Source organism: Topomyia yanbarensis, chromosome 3, assembly GCF_030247195.1.
Source record: "Topomyia yanbarensis strain Yona2022 chromosome 3, ASM3024719v1, whole genome shotgun sequence".
Taxonomy (NCBI): domain Eukaryota; kingdom Metazoa; phylum Arthropoda; class Insecta; order Diptera; family Culicidae; genus Topomyia; species Topomyia yanbarensis.
In genome coordinates this window covers 196,449,743-196,464,863 of record NC_080672.1, presented here as the reverse complement: position 1 = coordinate 196,464,863, position 15,121 = coordinate 196,449,743, and the positions used below count along the sequence as shown (strand labels likewise).

The window sequence follows — 15,121 nt, the reverse complement described above, 5'->3', positions numbered from 1 at the left end:
GCCATCGTTCTCGACAGTTACTGAGAAAACAATTCCAAATCAAACATCAATTCCCACTGCACCTGATGCTAATTTTCCGGAAGAAACTAGAACACCAAAACCGAATAAAACTCCCAGAATATGCAGACCATCCAGCGATCCAGTAATCGAAGAAGATAAATATGCTAGATCCAAGCGAAATGTCAAATTTCGATTCGTTTCAATGATTACTGTCTTGATTAGTTTTTCTCTTTTTATAAAACAGGGAGGATGTTGTATTACGTAGTTTGCTACTAGTACATTAGTGCGGAGTTTGTGGACGCTCCTCATGAACGTCACTCATTCACGCGCGCATTCTCATTGATGCACGCTTTTTCATTCATTCTGTTTCCAAGTGTGTATCAACACGGATGTAAAATAAAAGCGAGTTGTGATCCAGAGCAAATGCATTTTATTTAATGACCAAATAAAACACATATTAATTGGAACTGAAAGTATTCCTAAGGCAGAAATTTAAGAAATCTAATTTGAATTTTTAAAGTACACAAAACGTTAGTGCCACCTCGAAATTTGTTCGACAAAATTAGACAAAATGGGACTTGTCAGCTTTTATTCTATTCTCATCTCAAACCGGGGATATAATTGTCATTGTCTTAATCCATAATACTGTACCCTTAGTCGATTTAAAAACTCTGATATAGATAAATTCGGAATCATTCGGAACATTTATGTTGAAGCACATAGATAGAGATGGGCGAGTGAATCGCGAATCGATCAAAAGAATCGACTCTTCAAAAAGAGTGAATGAACCGCGATTCTTTTTTAAAGAACTGCGATTCACTGAAGGAGTAACAATTTATTATAAACACAACAAGAACCAAAAAAACGAATGAGTTTGCCATGATTATGAATCACTCTAAAATAAACGAACACATGAGCTCTGTTTGTCGTACACGGAATAAAATACTAACTCATAACTAATTTAAATTTAATAATAGTTGTAATTTCAAGGGAGAAACCAATCTTGAAAATGGCAGAATTTTTTGTGAAAAATAGCAATTTTCATTTCAGATGAGTGCAAAACTATCTAAATTGATTATCTCGAAATTTCAACGTAGGGGTAAGGTATCTTATACAAAGAATGTGTATGCAAAGTTTGAAATAAATCAGTTAAGTAGTTTTTGAATGACAGTAATACCGCAAATCGTGTTTTTCCAGAGACATTCTACAAAAAGTTTCGTCGCCAAACCGCTTGTCGATATTTATGTTAATGAAATGATACAATATAATGTACCAAAGTTTTGATCCATTCCCTTCACCCAAGTTTCTAAAAAAATCGCAAAAAGTGTTTTTTCGCGCTGAAAAACGCACCTCGTACCCATCTCGCCTTCACGCATAATAAATTTATCTTTTCTTTTTTTCTCAAACATTTTTCAAAGTACTGAAATGAGTGGATTCAGTTTAGTAAATAAATCGGGCACGATACGCTCTCCAAACTGAATCGGTTAGCCCATCTCTAAATAGACGCAAACTCTGCTTCGTTGAAAGTTTAGTAAAGTGACATATATAATATGCCCAAAATTTCACTATGAATATTGTGTGAGGTAGACTCTGCCACAAATATCATTGATCAAATACAACTTTCTACTTTTCCCAATCTAGGAGAAACATGTAAGCAGAACAAACCCAAACCATTAACCACCAGTAATGAACCGTCATCGAACTGGTCCGAGCAAAGGACTTTGTCTCCTGCTCAAAAAACACTAGGACGACAAAAACGTGTTATTGAGCCCAGTCTAACACCAGCTAGTACGCCAACTTCCTACAATGGAACTCCTCAAAACACGGAAGAAGGTCTAAAGGTGTTTTATAAAAGCCAGGATAAACAAATTGAAGGGAAAAACAATTATGCATCACCAGAAACACCTCTCTCAAAAATGGATTTAATGATACCACCAACGACAGAAACAAATGAAGATCTATTAAGCCCCAAAAGTATATCACAGCTGGAAATACCCACACCAGAACGATTATTACCCATAGGATATCTTGGAAAAGAGAGTATTTCAGCACTAGTTGATAAAGTACGAGAAGCATTGTCTATCCCTGATATCAGTCATTTGAAACATAATAGTTTTGATAAACCTGAAGTAAGTATTTCCAAATATCGATTATGCTGTTTTGCTGAATTTATTTTTTTTTTCAGCAGAGTGTTGGTAGCAATAAAGAGGAAATTACAATGAATAGCCGAGTAACTTCGCCTAGAAAATTAATAAAACAAGTAGCCCTAGAGTCGCCACCACAAACAGACGAAATACATAGCACAGTTAAAAGAAGTTTATCTGCTGATATGAAACCAGAAAACGTTTGCCAAAATGGCACAACCAGGACATCTAGACAACGGTTTCGGAAAGTAGGTCCATTTGCTATCGGTTCAATTAGCTCAACCGATGGTAAGTTTCGATATGCCGGATCATGGGCACCCAGCTACAAGGACGAATCGGACGGAGAAGATACTCAATACGGAAGTAACGCTAGTTCCAATAAACCGGTAAGATTGATTTCAAAGATATGGTTAAGGTTCAACTAAGAAAGCTTGGAAAAGAGGCCATCTTGGAGAACGAAAAAAGCAGTTTTTTCTCACACCGTTACAAAAATCTCACTCTACTAATGCCCCGAATACAATGATTCATTTTATTGAAAGAATTTCCAACGATTTGCGAAAAAACTGCTTTTTTCGTTTTGCAAGATGGCCGCTTTTTGAGGCGTTCTCAGTTGAACCTTAAGTCCAGTATGTCTATTTTGTATAGAGTGCATCAAGAGTGGGCGATGAGTGCGTATGCGAAAGATGTGCTGAATGCGGTGCCATTAAGGAGGAATACACAGATGAAGAGATGGGAATTATGTTGATAATTGTGGGTACATTCATACATCGAGAGCCCGCCTTGGCTGCGCCGTTCTTGCCTGAAATATTAGCAACTGTCTCTAGGTTTGCATTGTTGTACATTATTCAAGAAGGATATTATAATATTTTGTTATTTTAGAGTTGCCCTACATTCAACGTTTCCATGGCAATGCGAAAGTACCACTCATTTACCAGGCGGATCACAATCAGTAGCCCACCAATTTATCCGGTGCGTCTTGCACCAGCTGGCACCAAACGGTGTATTTTATCAAATATTTCTCACACAAGCAAATGGTAGTTTTATGTACATTTGAAAATAACTGCTCTAATAATTAAAATTTCAAATCCATTTTACTCCACCTTTTCAGAAACTGTTCGTAAAAAGTTCTACAAAAGTGTTACTACAAGTTTAACGGATTTTACTGAACTAAATCCTACAAGTCCAATTCAGCTGTTGGTGGAAACATTAAATTCCAAGAAAACTCTTCCAGTAGATTTGCTTCCAGTAATTTTGCGCAATTTATCTGAGTATCTTCAGTGTGTGTCTATTGATAGTATCAGTGGTAATATATGGTCTACGGTTGTACAAGGAATTGATAATCTTTTTCGCCGAATTGTGTTAATTCTTCCGAGCTTGGATGAAGCAGATAACTTACTACATATAATATCATCTATTTTAAAAGTACCCCAATTATCAAAGGTAATAATGTTTTAAATATTCACGACAAATGATATTATTTGTCTCATAATTTTCAGAATGTGCTAGAGCCGTTTTCAAAAATTTTGAGTTATGGAATTCAGAATCTCACATTGACTCACAAAGTATTGGTAGACTTATGTCATTTGAATAGTCGAGCATTTTCCAAAGAGCGTGATAAGCTACAGCTGTGCAGACAGATGGTGTTTGAACTGGTGCAAGCTCTCAAGTTCAAGACCAATATCCCCGATAATAATTTATTACTCCTGGTTGGCATTTTACTACAAGATGTTGGAGGAGCCATGCCACCTGGTATTATTGAAGATTTACCCGAAACAGCTCCACCATTTTCTTGCAGTGTAGCAGATTGCATGCGACAAACATATTTGAATGATATTTTGGAATTTCTAGCTGATTTTCATACTCTTAGTAAAGTAAAGGTTAGTATGAATAACACCTATTAAATTGGAATGCTTGATTGCAATATACCACATAATTTGTGTTTGTTTGTTCATTTATTATCTATTAGATAATTTAGGTTGAAATTTATTATCATATGATTGGTGATACCTATGAATATGTTATATACAGGGGACAGTCGGTCTATGCCGTTTCCAAGGGTACCTTCTGCTGGATTCGGTAGAAAATCAAAGCAATATTTTTTGTGGAAAAATTAAAAGAAATACGAACTTCTGCTTTTGATCTTTTATTCGTTATTTATCAATAACTAACAAATTATTTTTTTCTACGAAAATTTAAAATGGCGGCTTCAAAATGGAGTTGTTCTGGAAACCATGTTTTTTTCTTTCAACGGCAAGAACAGGGCTTGTGCTATTGATCTGATTTCCTTTAGCCAAAAAATGCTTGGAAGTGTCGTATTCGGACAAACAAGACACTGAAGTTACTCGTTCCAAATCTATCACACAACTGGCGAGCTATATTCATTTCGTTTCATTCCTGCTGTCTCCAATCTATTCTCTTCGCTTATTTAATTTCATTTTTATTTTCGCTCTCTCTCTCTTTCTCTCCATCTCGATCTCTTCCTTACACTTTTCTATCTTTCATTTTTGTATTTTCTGTCGCGTTGTTTCATTCCCTACTTCCTTCACTACCTCTAATTTTGAACATATAATGCACATGTGAAATAGAACTGCGAGTTTAACTCTTTGTTCTTTGATGCGATTAAACACATACCTTAAGAATAAATTTCATCAAACGCGCACATATGCTCGAGACCGATGTAACCTGTTATACTATAAATCTACAGTACTACTCGTAATGCCATACAAGCGATTCTAGTTTGCCAAAAAATTAACCTTACAGAATCTTTACTAGCAAAATATAAACAAATCTGCCACTCTTTTACATTTTAACGACATTCAATTAGCTAGAGATTACTGGGTAGGGAAAGTTATGAAAATTAGAGCCATAGTACTCAAGTGAGAGCAAGGATGTGAAGTAAACAGGTCGGAAAACTAGAAGTGGCAGGGTCATTAGAACAGGCTTAATATCGTGCAGGCTTAAACTTTGTCTTCTGTTATGAGGGTCGAGCTTAGGCAGTATAACTACGAATCACCCGAGTTCACTAACATGTGTCCTGGTCAGGGATGCCAACGGTACCGATAAACTACATTTTTTCGGTATATTTACATTTGTACAAGCCGTACAGCCCGCTACAGCGACGCATCACTACAGCTCTTGCCAGAACGGTAGCCAAACCGAGTACATTTTCCCGTACAGCAGTAGAATACATTTTTGTTTTGCTGCTGTCCTCCGACTGCTCGGTGAGAGTGTGGCGTAGTAAAGTTTGTTCTCTCGCTTTGTACATTTTTCTCTGCATAGTCAAAGGGAGAGGCCCGCACACGAAAGCGTTGATGCCGGCCGTGGCGTAAATGAGCCGCATTCATTGTCGTAATTTTTGAATAAAAATATTAAAAAGATTGAAAATATTAAAAAAAATGTAAAATAAGGAAAGAGAAGCTGTATCGCTCGCGTCTGGTGGCTGTACAGGGGACAGTAGTTTTTTGTCATGTTACTGCTTTGCACACAGGCAGCCGTACAGCGCTGGTCCTGCACTAGCGAATGACAGCAGCATCGAGAGAGAAATGAGAATGTAGGCAGAAAAATTACAGCCGCAGAAAAGGTAGGCATTATGCATCCTTGGTCCTGGTAATGATAGACGTGTCCATCATTACCGTGAACACATACCGACATGAGCGAAGTCGGTTGTCACGGTAAAGATGAACACGTCTATCATTACCAGGACACATGTTAGTGAACTCGGGTGATTCGTAGTTATACAGCCTAAGCTCGACCCTCATTAACAGAAGACAAAGATTAAGCCCGCACGATATTAAGCCTGTTCAAATGACCCTGCCACTTCCAGTTTTCCGACCTGTTTACTTCACATCCTTTCTCTCACTTGAGTACTATGGCTCTAATTTTCATAACTTTCGCTACCCAGTAATATCTAGCTAATTGAATGTCGGTAAAAGTAAAAAAGAAAATGCGACTAACATAGTAGAAATAAAAAAAAGGAAAAAAATAAATCTGCAACCATTTAATATTTCTGTGCCATAACAACACTGGTACCAACATGCATGATCAAAGCAGTAAAACGAATTCCATCTCTTAATTTTCTGTTTTCGAAAACACGACACCGCGTGTACAACTGATCCAGTACCGAAAGCTCCAGGACCCTGACGAAAAAGCGAGTTCAAATTTTCCTTCCTTTGTTCGCACTATAGGTGTGCCAAGCGAATCAGTGCCGAAGTTAAGGCAAATAACCTTGCAAAACGAAATGGCTAGTTTCCTAGTCCGAAAGGCAAAGCGAATCTCATCTTTAATTATTAATTTTTTTTAAATTTCATGAAATTTGTTCAATCTCTTGAAGGAATTGGAGCCATTTTTTTGCATAATGATATTTTTTGTTTGTAAGATTGCTAAACATTCGTTTTAAGCCAACAGCAGCAATGAGCTCTTAGCGCAAAAATATTTATTTATTGGTTCTTTGTTTTTCTCTTAAATGCGTAATAAAACTTTCATGTTAAAGGTACGCTACTACTCAAACACTATACAAAACAATTTCCGGATTGTGCCCGGATGTACAAGATACTGAACATACTCGTTCCAAGTCTATCGCACAACACAACTGGCGAGTTTTACTCATTTCGTTTCATTATCGCTGGCTCCAATCTATTCTCTCCGCTCATTTAATTTCATCTTTTTTCGCTCTCTCTCTCTCTCTCTCTCTCTCTCTCTCTCTCTCTGTGTCTTTCTCTCTCTCTATCTCTATCTCGATCTCTTCTTTACATTTTTCTATCTTTCATTTTCATATTTTCTGTGGCGCTCTGTATGCTTTTTTCTATGACTTATATCTGGTCGGTGTTAAGTCAGACCGAACTAAGTGACAAAATAATAATTTCGAGAAAAACGAGTTTAAAGTTTGAATCGCAGCATCCTTTACATTATGATTAGAAATTAATTTTTGCCATAATTCTTGTTTATTATTACATAATTCAAATCTGGCAAAAGTCGAATGTAGCTGACGAAATTCTTTATCCAGTGCTATCATTATCTCATTTTTTTATGTTTTGCGATTTAGTCCAGTCTGACTTAACACCGACCATCTAACATTGGAATGAAAAATTATTTATTTATAATTTTTAAATGAGATTACAGTAAAAAAAACCTGTTTTAATCCACCTAGCGGTGCAATTGTGCCTTTCTCAATCATGAACACGAGGATGTTTGTGTTGTTTATATTCATTAAAAACTTTCAAATGCAAATATTACATTTTATTATTATACATGACATGACAAATATACAAGAAAAGAAATCATTATTCGAGTTCTAAAATTTTGTAAAAGAAAGAAAGAGCCACGGTAATATTGAACTGAAAAAAGGTGCGAAATCGGCAAAGTCCAAAAAAATCGATTTCCACAAAAAAAAATTTCGTGATGACATAAAATCTCGACGTTTCATACATTTTAAAGATGTTTGACATCAAAAATACGAATTTGATTTCTGAAATTTCATGGGGTCCCACCTTTGAAAAAAATTTTGAGCTCCGGCTTATATGGGAATTTCATATGTGACCGGACGGTTCAGTCTATATTTCCGGAACCATATAAGCGATCCGTGCGAAATTTTGTAGACATCTGTGGGGATATTATAGCTATCATTGTGAAAATCGGCCCAACCATTTCCGGGAAACTGATGTGAGTTCATCAATTTTGAAAGAACCGTAAACTTCCGGAACCGTCAATGTAGTGAACGAAAGTTTGGTTGGCCGTCGGGGACCTAGAACAGCAAATTTAAGTTGTTTGAGAGACATTTTAGCGAAATTTTTACCTTTTTTGCTTTCATCGGAGTATCGGTTTGAATCACAATTTGCTATGTGATCGTACGCCACAACCTGTAACTCTTGACCCGAAAGTCGGATCGGGATGAAATTAAATAGCCATTTACAGGGACGCAATACCTTTCATTTGAGACCAAGTTTAGATGAATCGGTCTAGCCATCTCCGAGAAACCGATGTGACTGTTATTCTGAATTTAGATACTTCCGCCGGGGCTTTCGGAACCGATGATGGTGGCCAATGTGGCCAAATAGACTTTGAATGGATGTTAGTGACCTAATACTACAAATCGAAGCAGTTGTGGTCATATTTTGGAAAAATTTTCACCTTTATACATTCATTGCAGAATTTATTAAAATCGACATTTTCTGCGTGTTCGTACTCATCACCCTGTAATTCCGGAACCGGAATCCGGATCCATTAGAAATTCAATAGCAGCCTATGGGAACGTTGCACCTTTCATTTGAGACTAAGTTTGTCAAAATTAGTTCAGCCATCTCTGAGAAAAATGAGTGACATTTTTGGTCACATACACACACAGACGCACATACACACATACATACATACACACACAGACATTTGCTGAACTCCGGAACAAGATGTCGGTTGAAAATGAAATTCAATAGCAACCTATGGGAATATTATACCTTTCATTTGAATCTTAGTTTGTAAAAATCGGTTCAGCCATCTCCGAGAAACTGATGTGGACCTTTTGTTAACAAATCCGCACATACACACACATATACATACATACATACATACATACATACATACATACATACATACATACATACATACATACATACATACATACATACATACATACATACATACATACATACATACATACACACATACATACACACATACATACACACATACATACATACACACAGATTACACACATACATACATACACACAGATATATTGGCGAACTTCATCTTATCTCGTTATACGGGGTGGATGAAGGAAATGCGGTCGTGAGGGTGGTTCAAGGGGAGGGGAGTGATGAAGGAGGGAGGTGTAAGGGCAAGGCGGAGAGGGGGGTGGGGGGTTGTGCGGCGACGCAATACTTAACTGCATATTTTGCCTTCCATTTGAGACTTGGTTTGAGAAAATCGGTTCAGTCATCACCGAAAAACCGATGTGACTTTAATTGTGGAATATGCCCGGAATTCCGGACTTCCGGAATCGTCGATAGTGGACAATATATTCAAAGAATGTTTGATTGGCAATCAGTGATCTAGATCTGCGATTAGAAGTAATTTGGTGACCATTTGATAGTTTTAAGCCTCTGAGGTATTACGATTGTACCGATTTATATGGGAAATTCCAGTGTATCCTTACTAACACCCCTGTAACTCCGGAAGCAAGAGTCAGAACCGAATGAAATTCAGCAGCAGTCAATGGTATTACTGTATCTTTCATTTGAAATCAAGTTTGTGAAAATCGGTAGAGAATTCGTTGGGGAATGGGTGTGATATTAGCTTAGGAACTTGGCGGGTTCCCCGGGGGCGTCATGATCCGTCATAGGTGGCCAATGTGATCAAAACTGCTTTGATTGATCATTAGTGATCCAGACCCGCAAACTAGAGTAATGTTACATAAATTTTAATATGTTTTACATCATTTGAACATCATGGTGGTACCAGTTTATATGGGAATTTGCTGTGTGACCGCACTCTTCAACCCGTAACTCCGGAACCGGAAGTCGGATCAACTAAAAATTCAATAGCAGCTTATGGGAGCGTTATACCTTTCAGATGAAACTAAGTTTGCGAAAATCGGTTCAGCCATCTCTGAGAAAATTGTGTGAGTTTAAATGACACACACACACATACACACACACACATACACACACACATACATACACACACACAGACATTTGCCGATCTCGACGAACTGAATCGAATGGTGTATGACACTCGGCCCTCCGGGCCTCGGTTAAAAAGTCGATTTTTCCAGTGATTGCATAGCCTTTCTTTATATGAGAAAGGCAAAAACGATTTTAATCCACCTAACAGTGTGATGAAACATTTCTTATAACCCTTATCACTCTCTTCATATATTATATCGATTGAGAACATTAAGAACTTGATGTTTCGCGATGTTTTCGATACCACTTATCTACTTTATGCGATAGTGACTCAGAGAACTATGAACTGAAATTTCATATCTTGATATCACGTTACCTCTGAAGTGCTTGCGTGCATAATTCAAACTTTACTTCGATATCGAATTTTTCTAGAAGTGACTTCCCAGTAGTATCATTGATTTGAATTATTATCGCTAATTCTAATGCCCAAGAACAAATAATATGCTCTCGAAACCCGTTAGGAAAATTCATCATCATTACTGGAATTTTCTTTTTTACGAAACTTTTCTATAACCTTCCGTCACTTGCGTTAGCGTACTGGGTGCATGCTCCTCTGAAAATCTAGCGAAATCGTCTTTGGGAACCAGCGGGTCTCATTCAGAGCCATTTGCGCCATTTTCGGCGAGTTACATCTGTAAAGAAAATTAAAAATATTTCATAATTTTCAGTTCAGCAATTCGAGAAATCGTGCTCACCGCAAGCCATTAAAAATAAACTATCTTGTAAAGCGCCGGTCACTACTTCGTTTATTAAAAAATAAAGGTATTAAAAATTCTCAAACACTTTAAAATTTTCACAACCTTATTGGAAAAAGTTGTTTAATAAGCTTTTGTAATATTGTGTAAGAAAAACCGATTTAATCCACCTAGCAGTGAGATGAGACATTTTTTAAACATTTCACTATTGGATTAGTTTGCAGAACTCACGAGAAGTAGGCACCCAACTAGAGGTGGGATGAAAACAGTTTCTAGTCTTGCACGAATAAAATCTCGAATAAACTGAATAAATTATAGAAATCAACAAAACGACCGAAATAAAAAAGTGAAGCAAGAAATGAAGCAATAGGTTTTTAAATTCATAAAATGAGTAGAAAAATTAATGGAAATCAAAACTATAATATACACGAATCAAATTAGATTAGGTTATTACATAAAAAATAAGATTATATTTAGAAATAGTTATAAGATTAATAGAATAAATTGACTCATACTAACAAATTAAATGAAATAAAACGAATGACTGAACATGAAATGCATAAACCTATCAAATGGTGTATAAGATATGTTGCAGGCACATAAGCTGATGCTTCAGGGTTCGAGACCGAGTGAATCCATTGTAGAAAAAATGCTGAATAGCGTTTTTCCATACCATAGCTATTCACAGCAAAACAAAAAATGTATTCCAAAATATTCTAAACTACCAACAATGAAGAAGTGACCAAAGATGAAAAGCAGAAAGTAAGCTATATCACTTGCAATGTATATTATACAGAAATGTAAATATTATCTGAACCAATAAAATTTAAAGTTAAAAAAAATTAAATGCATAAAATTAAAGATATGAATCAAATGAATCAAATGAATCAAATGAATCAAATGAATCAAATGAATCAAATGAATCAAATGAATCAAATGAAACAAATGAATCAAATGATTCAAATGATTCAAATGATTCAAATGATTCAAATGAATCAAATGAATCAAATGAATCAAATGAATCAAATGAATCAAATGAATCAAATGATTCAAATGAATCAAATGAATCAAATGAATCAAATGAATAAAATGAATCAAATGAATCAAATGAATTAAATCAATCAAATCAATCAAATCAATCAAATGAATCATATGAATCATATGAATCATATGAATCATATTAATCATATGAATCATATGAATCATATGAATCATATGAATCATATGAATCATATGAATCATATGAATCATATGAATCTTATGAATCATATGAATCATATGAATCATATGAATCATATGAATCATATGAATCATATGAATCATATGAATCATATGAATCATATGAATCATATGAATCATATGAATCATATGAATCATATGAATCATATGAATCATATGAATCATATGAATCATATGAATCATATGAATCATATGAATCATATGAATCATATGAATCATATGAATCATATGAATCATATGAATCATATGAATCATATGAATCATATGAATCATATGAATCATATGAATCATATGAATCATATGAATCATATGAATCATATGAATCATATGAATCATATGAATCATATGAATCATATGAATCATATGAATCATATGAATCATATGAATCATATGAATCATATGAATCATATGAATCATATGAATCATATGAATCATATGAATCATATGAATCATATGAATCATATGAATCATATGAATCATATGAATCATATGAATCATATGAATCATATGAATCATATGAATCATATGAATCATATGAATCCTATGAATCATGTGAATCATGTGAATCATATGAATCATATGATGGATCTATCTGCGGCTTTCGACAAAATCAACCAAGATATTGCAATAGCGAAGCTGGACAAACTCGGCATTCATGGACAACTTCTGCGCTGGTTTCGTTTCTACCTCGATGGAAGGCAACTCCAAATCAGCATTAAGGACTGTCTATCTGCACCATTCTTCGCTGCATCCGGCATACCACAAGGAAGCCATCTCGGTCCAGTAATATTCCTCTCTACTTTAATGACGTCAATTTCACATTACAAGGACCCCGCCTTTCTTTCGCCGACGACATGAAAATTTTTCAACAAATACGTGATAAAACCGATGCCGAGCTTCTTCAGAGGGAACTGAACATCTTTAGTACGTGATGTGATCTAAACAGAATGGTTTTAAACCCGAGCAAATGCTCAATCGTTACGTTCACGCGGAAACGCCAACCGACTCAGTTTAACTACCATTTCTTCGGCTCGAGCATTCCAAGACACTCTCAAATCAAAGATCTCGGAGTCATCATGGATTCGGCATTAACATTCAAACCACATACGTCATACATCGTGGATAAGGCATCACGACAGCTTGTGTTCATCTTCCGAATAGCGAAAAACTTCAGGGACGTATATTGTCTTAAATCGCTTTACTGCGCGTTGGTCCGCTCAACGTTAGAATATTGTTCAGCTGTTTGGAATCCGTACTACCAGAACGGGATTGACAGAATCGAGGCTGTCCAACGCAGGTTCATACGCTTCGCCCTTCGTCATCTCCCATAGCGAAACAGATTTCAGCTGCCGAGCTATGAAAACCGTTGCCAGCTAATACACCTCGATACACTCAGCATTCGGAGGGACTGCTCTCGAGCCCTGTTCGTCTCGGACTTACTCTCTGCCAGAGTGGATTGCCCTACAATCCTCGGACGTCTGGATCTTCAGTCCCGCGTTCGAGCTCTACGCAATAACTCCCTTCTGCGAGTTCCGTTCAGGAGAACCAACTATGGTTGCCAGAGCGCTGTTACCGGACTCCAACGAATTTTTAACAGTGTGGCGACGGCCTTTGACTTCAACAGGACGCGGAATGCGATAAAAGTGAAAATGTTGTCAATTTTAAAATGTAATTAGTTTAAGCCAAGGGGCCTGTTGGTGAAGGTAATGAACATAAACATATGAATCATATGAATCATATGAATCAAATGAATCATATGAATCAAATGAATCATATGAATCATATAAATCATATAAATCATATGAATCATATGAATCATATGAATCATATGAATCATATGAATCATATGAATCATATGAATCAAATGAATCATATGAATCATATGAATCATATGAATCATATGAATCATATGAATCATATGAATCATATGAATCATATGAATCATATGAATCATATGAATCATATGAATCATATGAATCATATGAATCATATGAATCATATGAATCATATGAATCATATGAATCAAATGAATCATATGAATCAAATGAATCACACGAATCACATGAATCAAATTAATTAAATGAATCAAATGAATTAAATGAATCAAATTGATTTAATTCGTCCAGTGAATACAATGAATCAAATTAATGAAATGGATCAAATGAATAAAAAGAATGGATGAACAAAATGAATAAAGTTAAAAATAAATTAAATGCATAAATAAAACAAACGAATCAAATAAACAAAATGAGCTGAAGTGATAAAATGAATAAAAAGAAGAAAATGAGCAGAATTAAATGCATTGAATGGTAAAAGGTTATAAATTAATATAAAGAAATAAATTGAATCAAATAAACTATTTGGATGAAATGATTAAAACTGAAAAAGAAGTCAGATTATTAAAATGATTAAACTGAAAAAAAATGAATAAACTGGAAAAAATTAATAAAATGCATACAATGAAAACAATGAATGATATGAGTAAAATGCGCAAAAAGAATAAACTGATCAGAGTGAATCCAAAGAATGAAACGAATAAAATAAGTAAAATGAACGCATATGAACAAAACGAATAAAAAGATGCGGAAATAAATAATTAATTAAAATAAAATGGTCATATATTTGAAGCCAAAAACGTTTTTGAATTAAGAATATGAATAAACCGGACTGTACGAATTTGAGAACCATTGCATCAGAAAGTTTTTAAATGTTTTTGAAAATCCCATCTTCTGAGAAAAGCCTAATAAATATGCAATGGACTTTCTAGGGCTTCCATCTTTTTTAAGTTTTATTTTTTTTTTTGATTTCATGCTTCTTTACTTGACGAATTCGAAGTTTACTTTTTGGCCACATATTCCCGACAAAACGATTTATGTACAGAATAGAATTTACTGGTCCATGTGACCTTGTCTCATTTTACTATATTCAATAGCGCGTTAAAATACGCGCAATTGAATATAGTAAAATGAGACAAGGTCACATGTGCTTTCAAGCCCCTTAAACAGAGAACGACAGGGAGAATGCGATTCGTGAATGAGACAGGTAGATATTTCAAAGTTTTTATTTGCATTGAAGTAAATAGTGTGAAATGTCTAGGCTATGTCGATAGCATAAAAGCCGTGCATTCAGTTGATTGCAATGCAGTCTCTTTCCATTCATCCTTATAGCTTTCATATTGTTTCGTTCGGAATTCTCGTGCAGGAAATATGGATAAATAAATCCTATACAGACCAATACTGTGAAAAAGAAACGGTTCAAACTACTCAGTATATCCCAATATGGACGACGATAAGTTAGAAGACACATCCCCCATCGAGAGTGGGTACTTTGGGAGACTTGTTTTCCTGGATCTAATTTGTGGATATTT

The 15,121-nt window shown here is 35.4% G+C and overlaps 1 protein-coding gene across 10 annotated transcripts in view; it reads left to right on the top strand.

Annotated features, from left to right (window-relative positions):
- The window catches only part of LOC131687112 (protein unc-79 homolog), a 1,793,695-nt gene that overhangs the window by 1,452,420 nt on the left and 326,154 nt on the right, over positions 1 to 15,121 (top strand). For 9 of the 10 annotated variants that reach the window (XM_058971154.1, XM_058971155.1, XM_058971161.1 and 6 more), the window contains 6 exons: positions 1,642 to 2,129; positions 2,186 to 2,530; positions 2,790 to 2,968; positions 3,024 to 3,178; positions 3,253 to 3,584; positions 3,641 to 4,021. In XM_058971154.1, coding sequence (XP_058827137.1) covers positions 1,642 to 2,129; positions 2,186 to 2,530; positions 2,790 to 2,968; positions 3,024 to 3,178; positions 3,253 to 3,584; positions 3,641 to 4,021 — 1,880 coding nt within the window. The remainder of the gene's footprint in view (positions 1 to 1,641; positions 2,130 to 2,185; positions 2,531 to 2,789; positions 2,969 to 3,023; positions 3,179 to 3,252; positions 3,585 to 3,640; positions 4,022 to 15,121) is intronic. The other variant, XM_058971156.1, reaches the window with a different exon arrangement.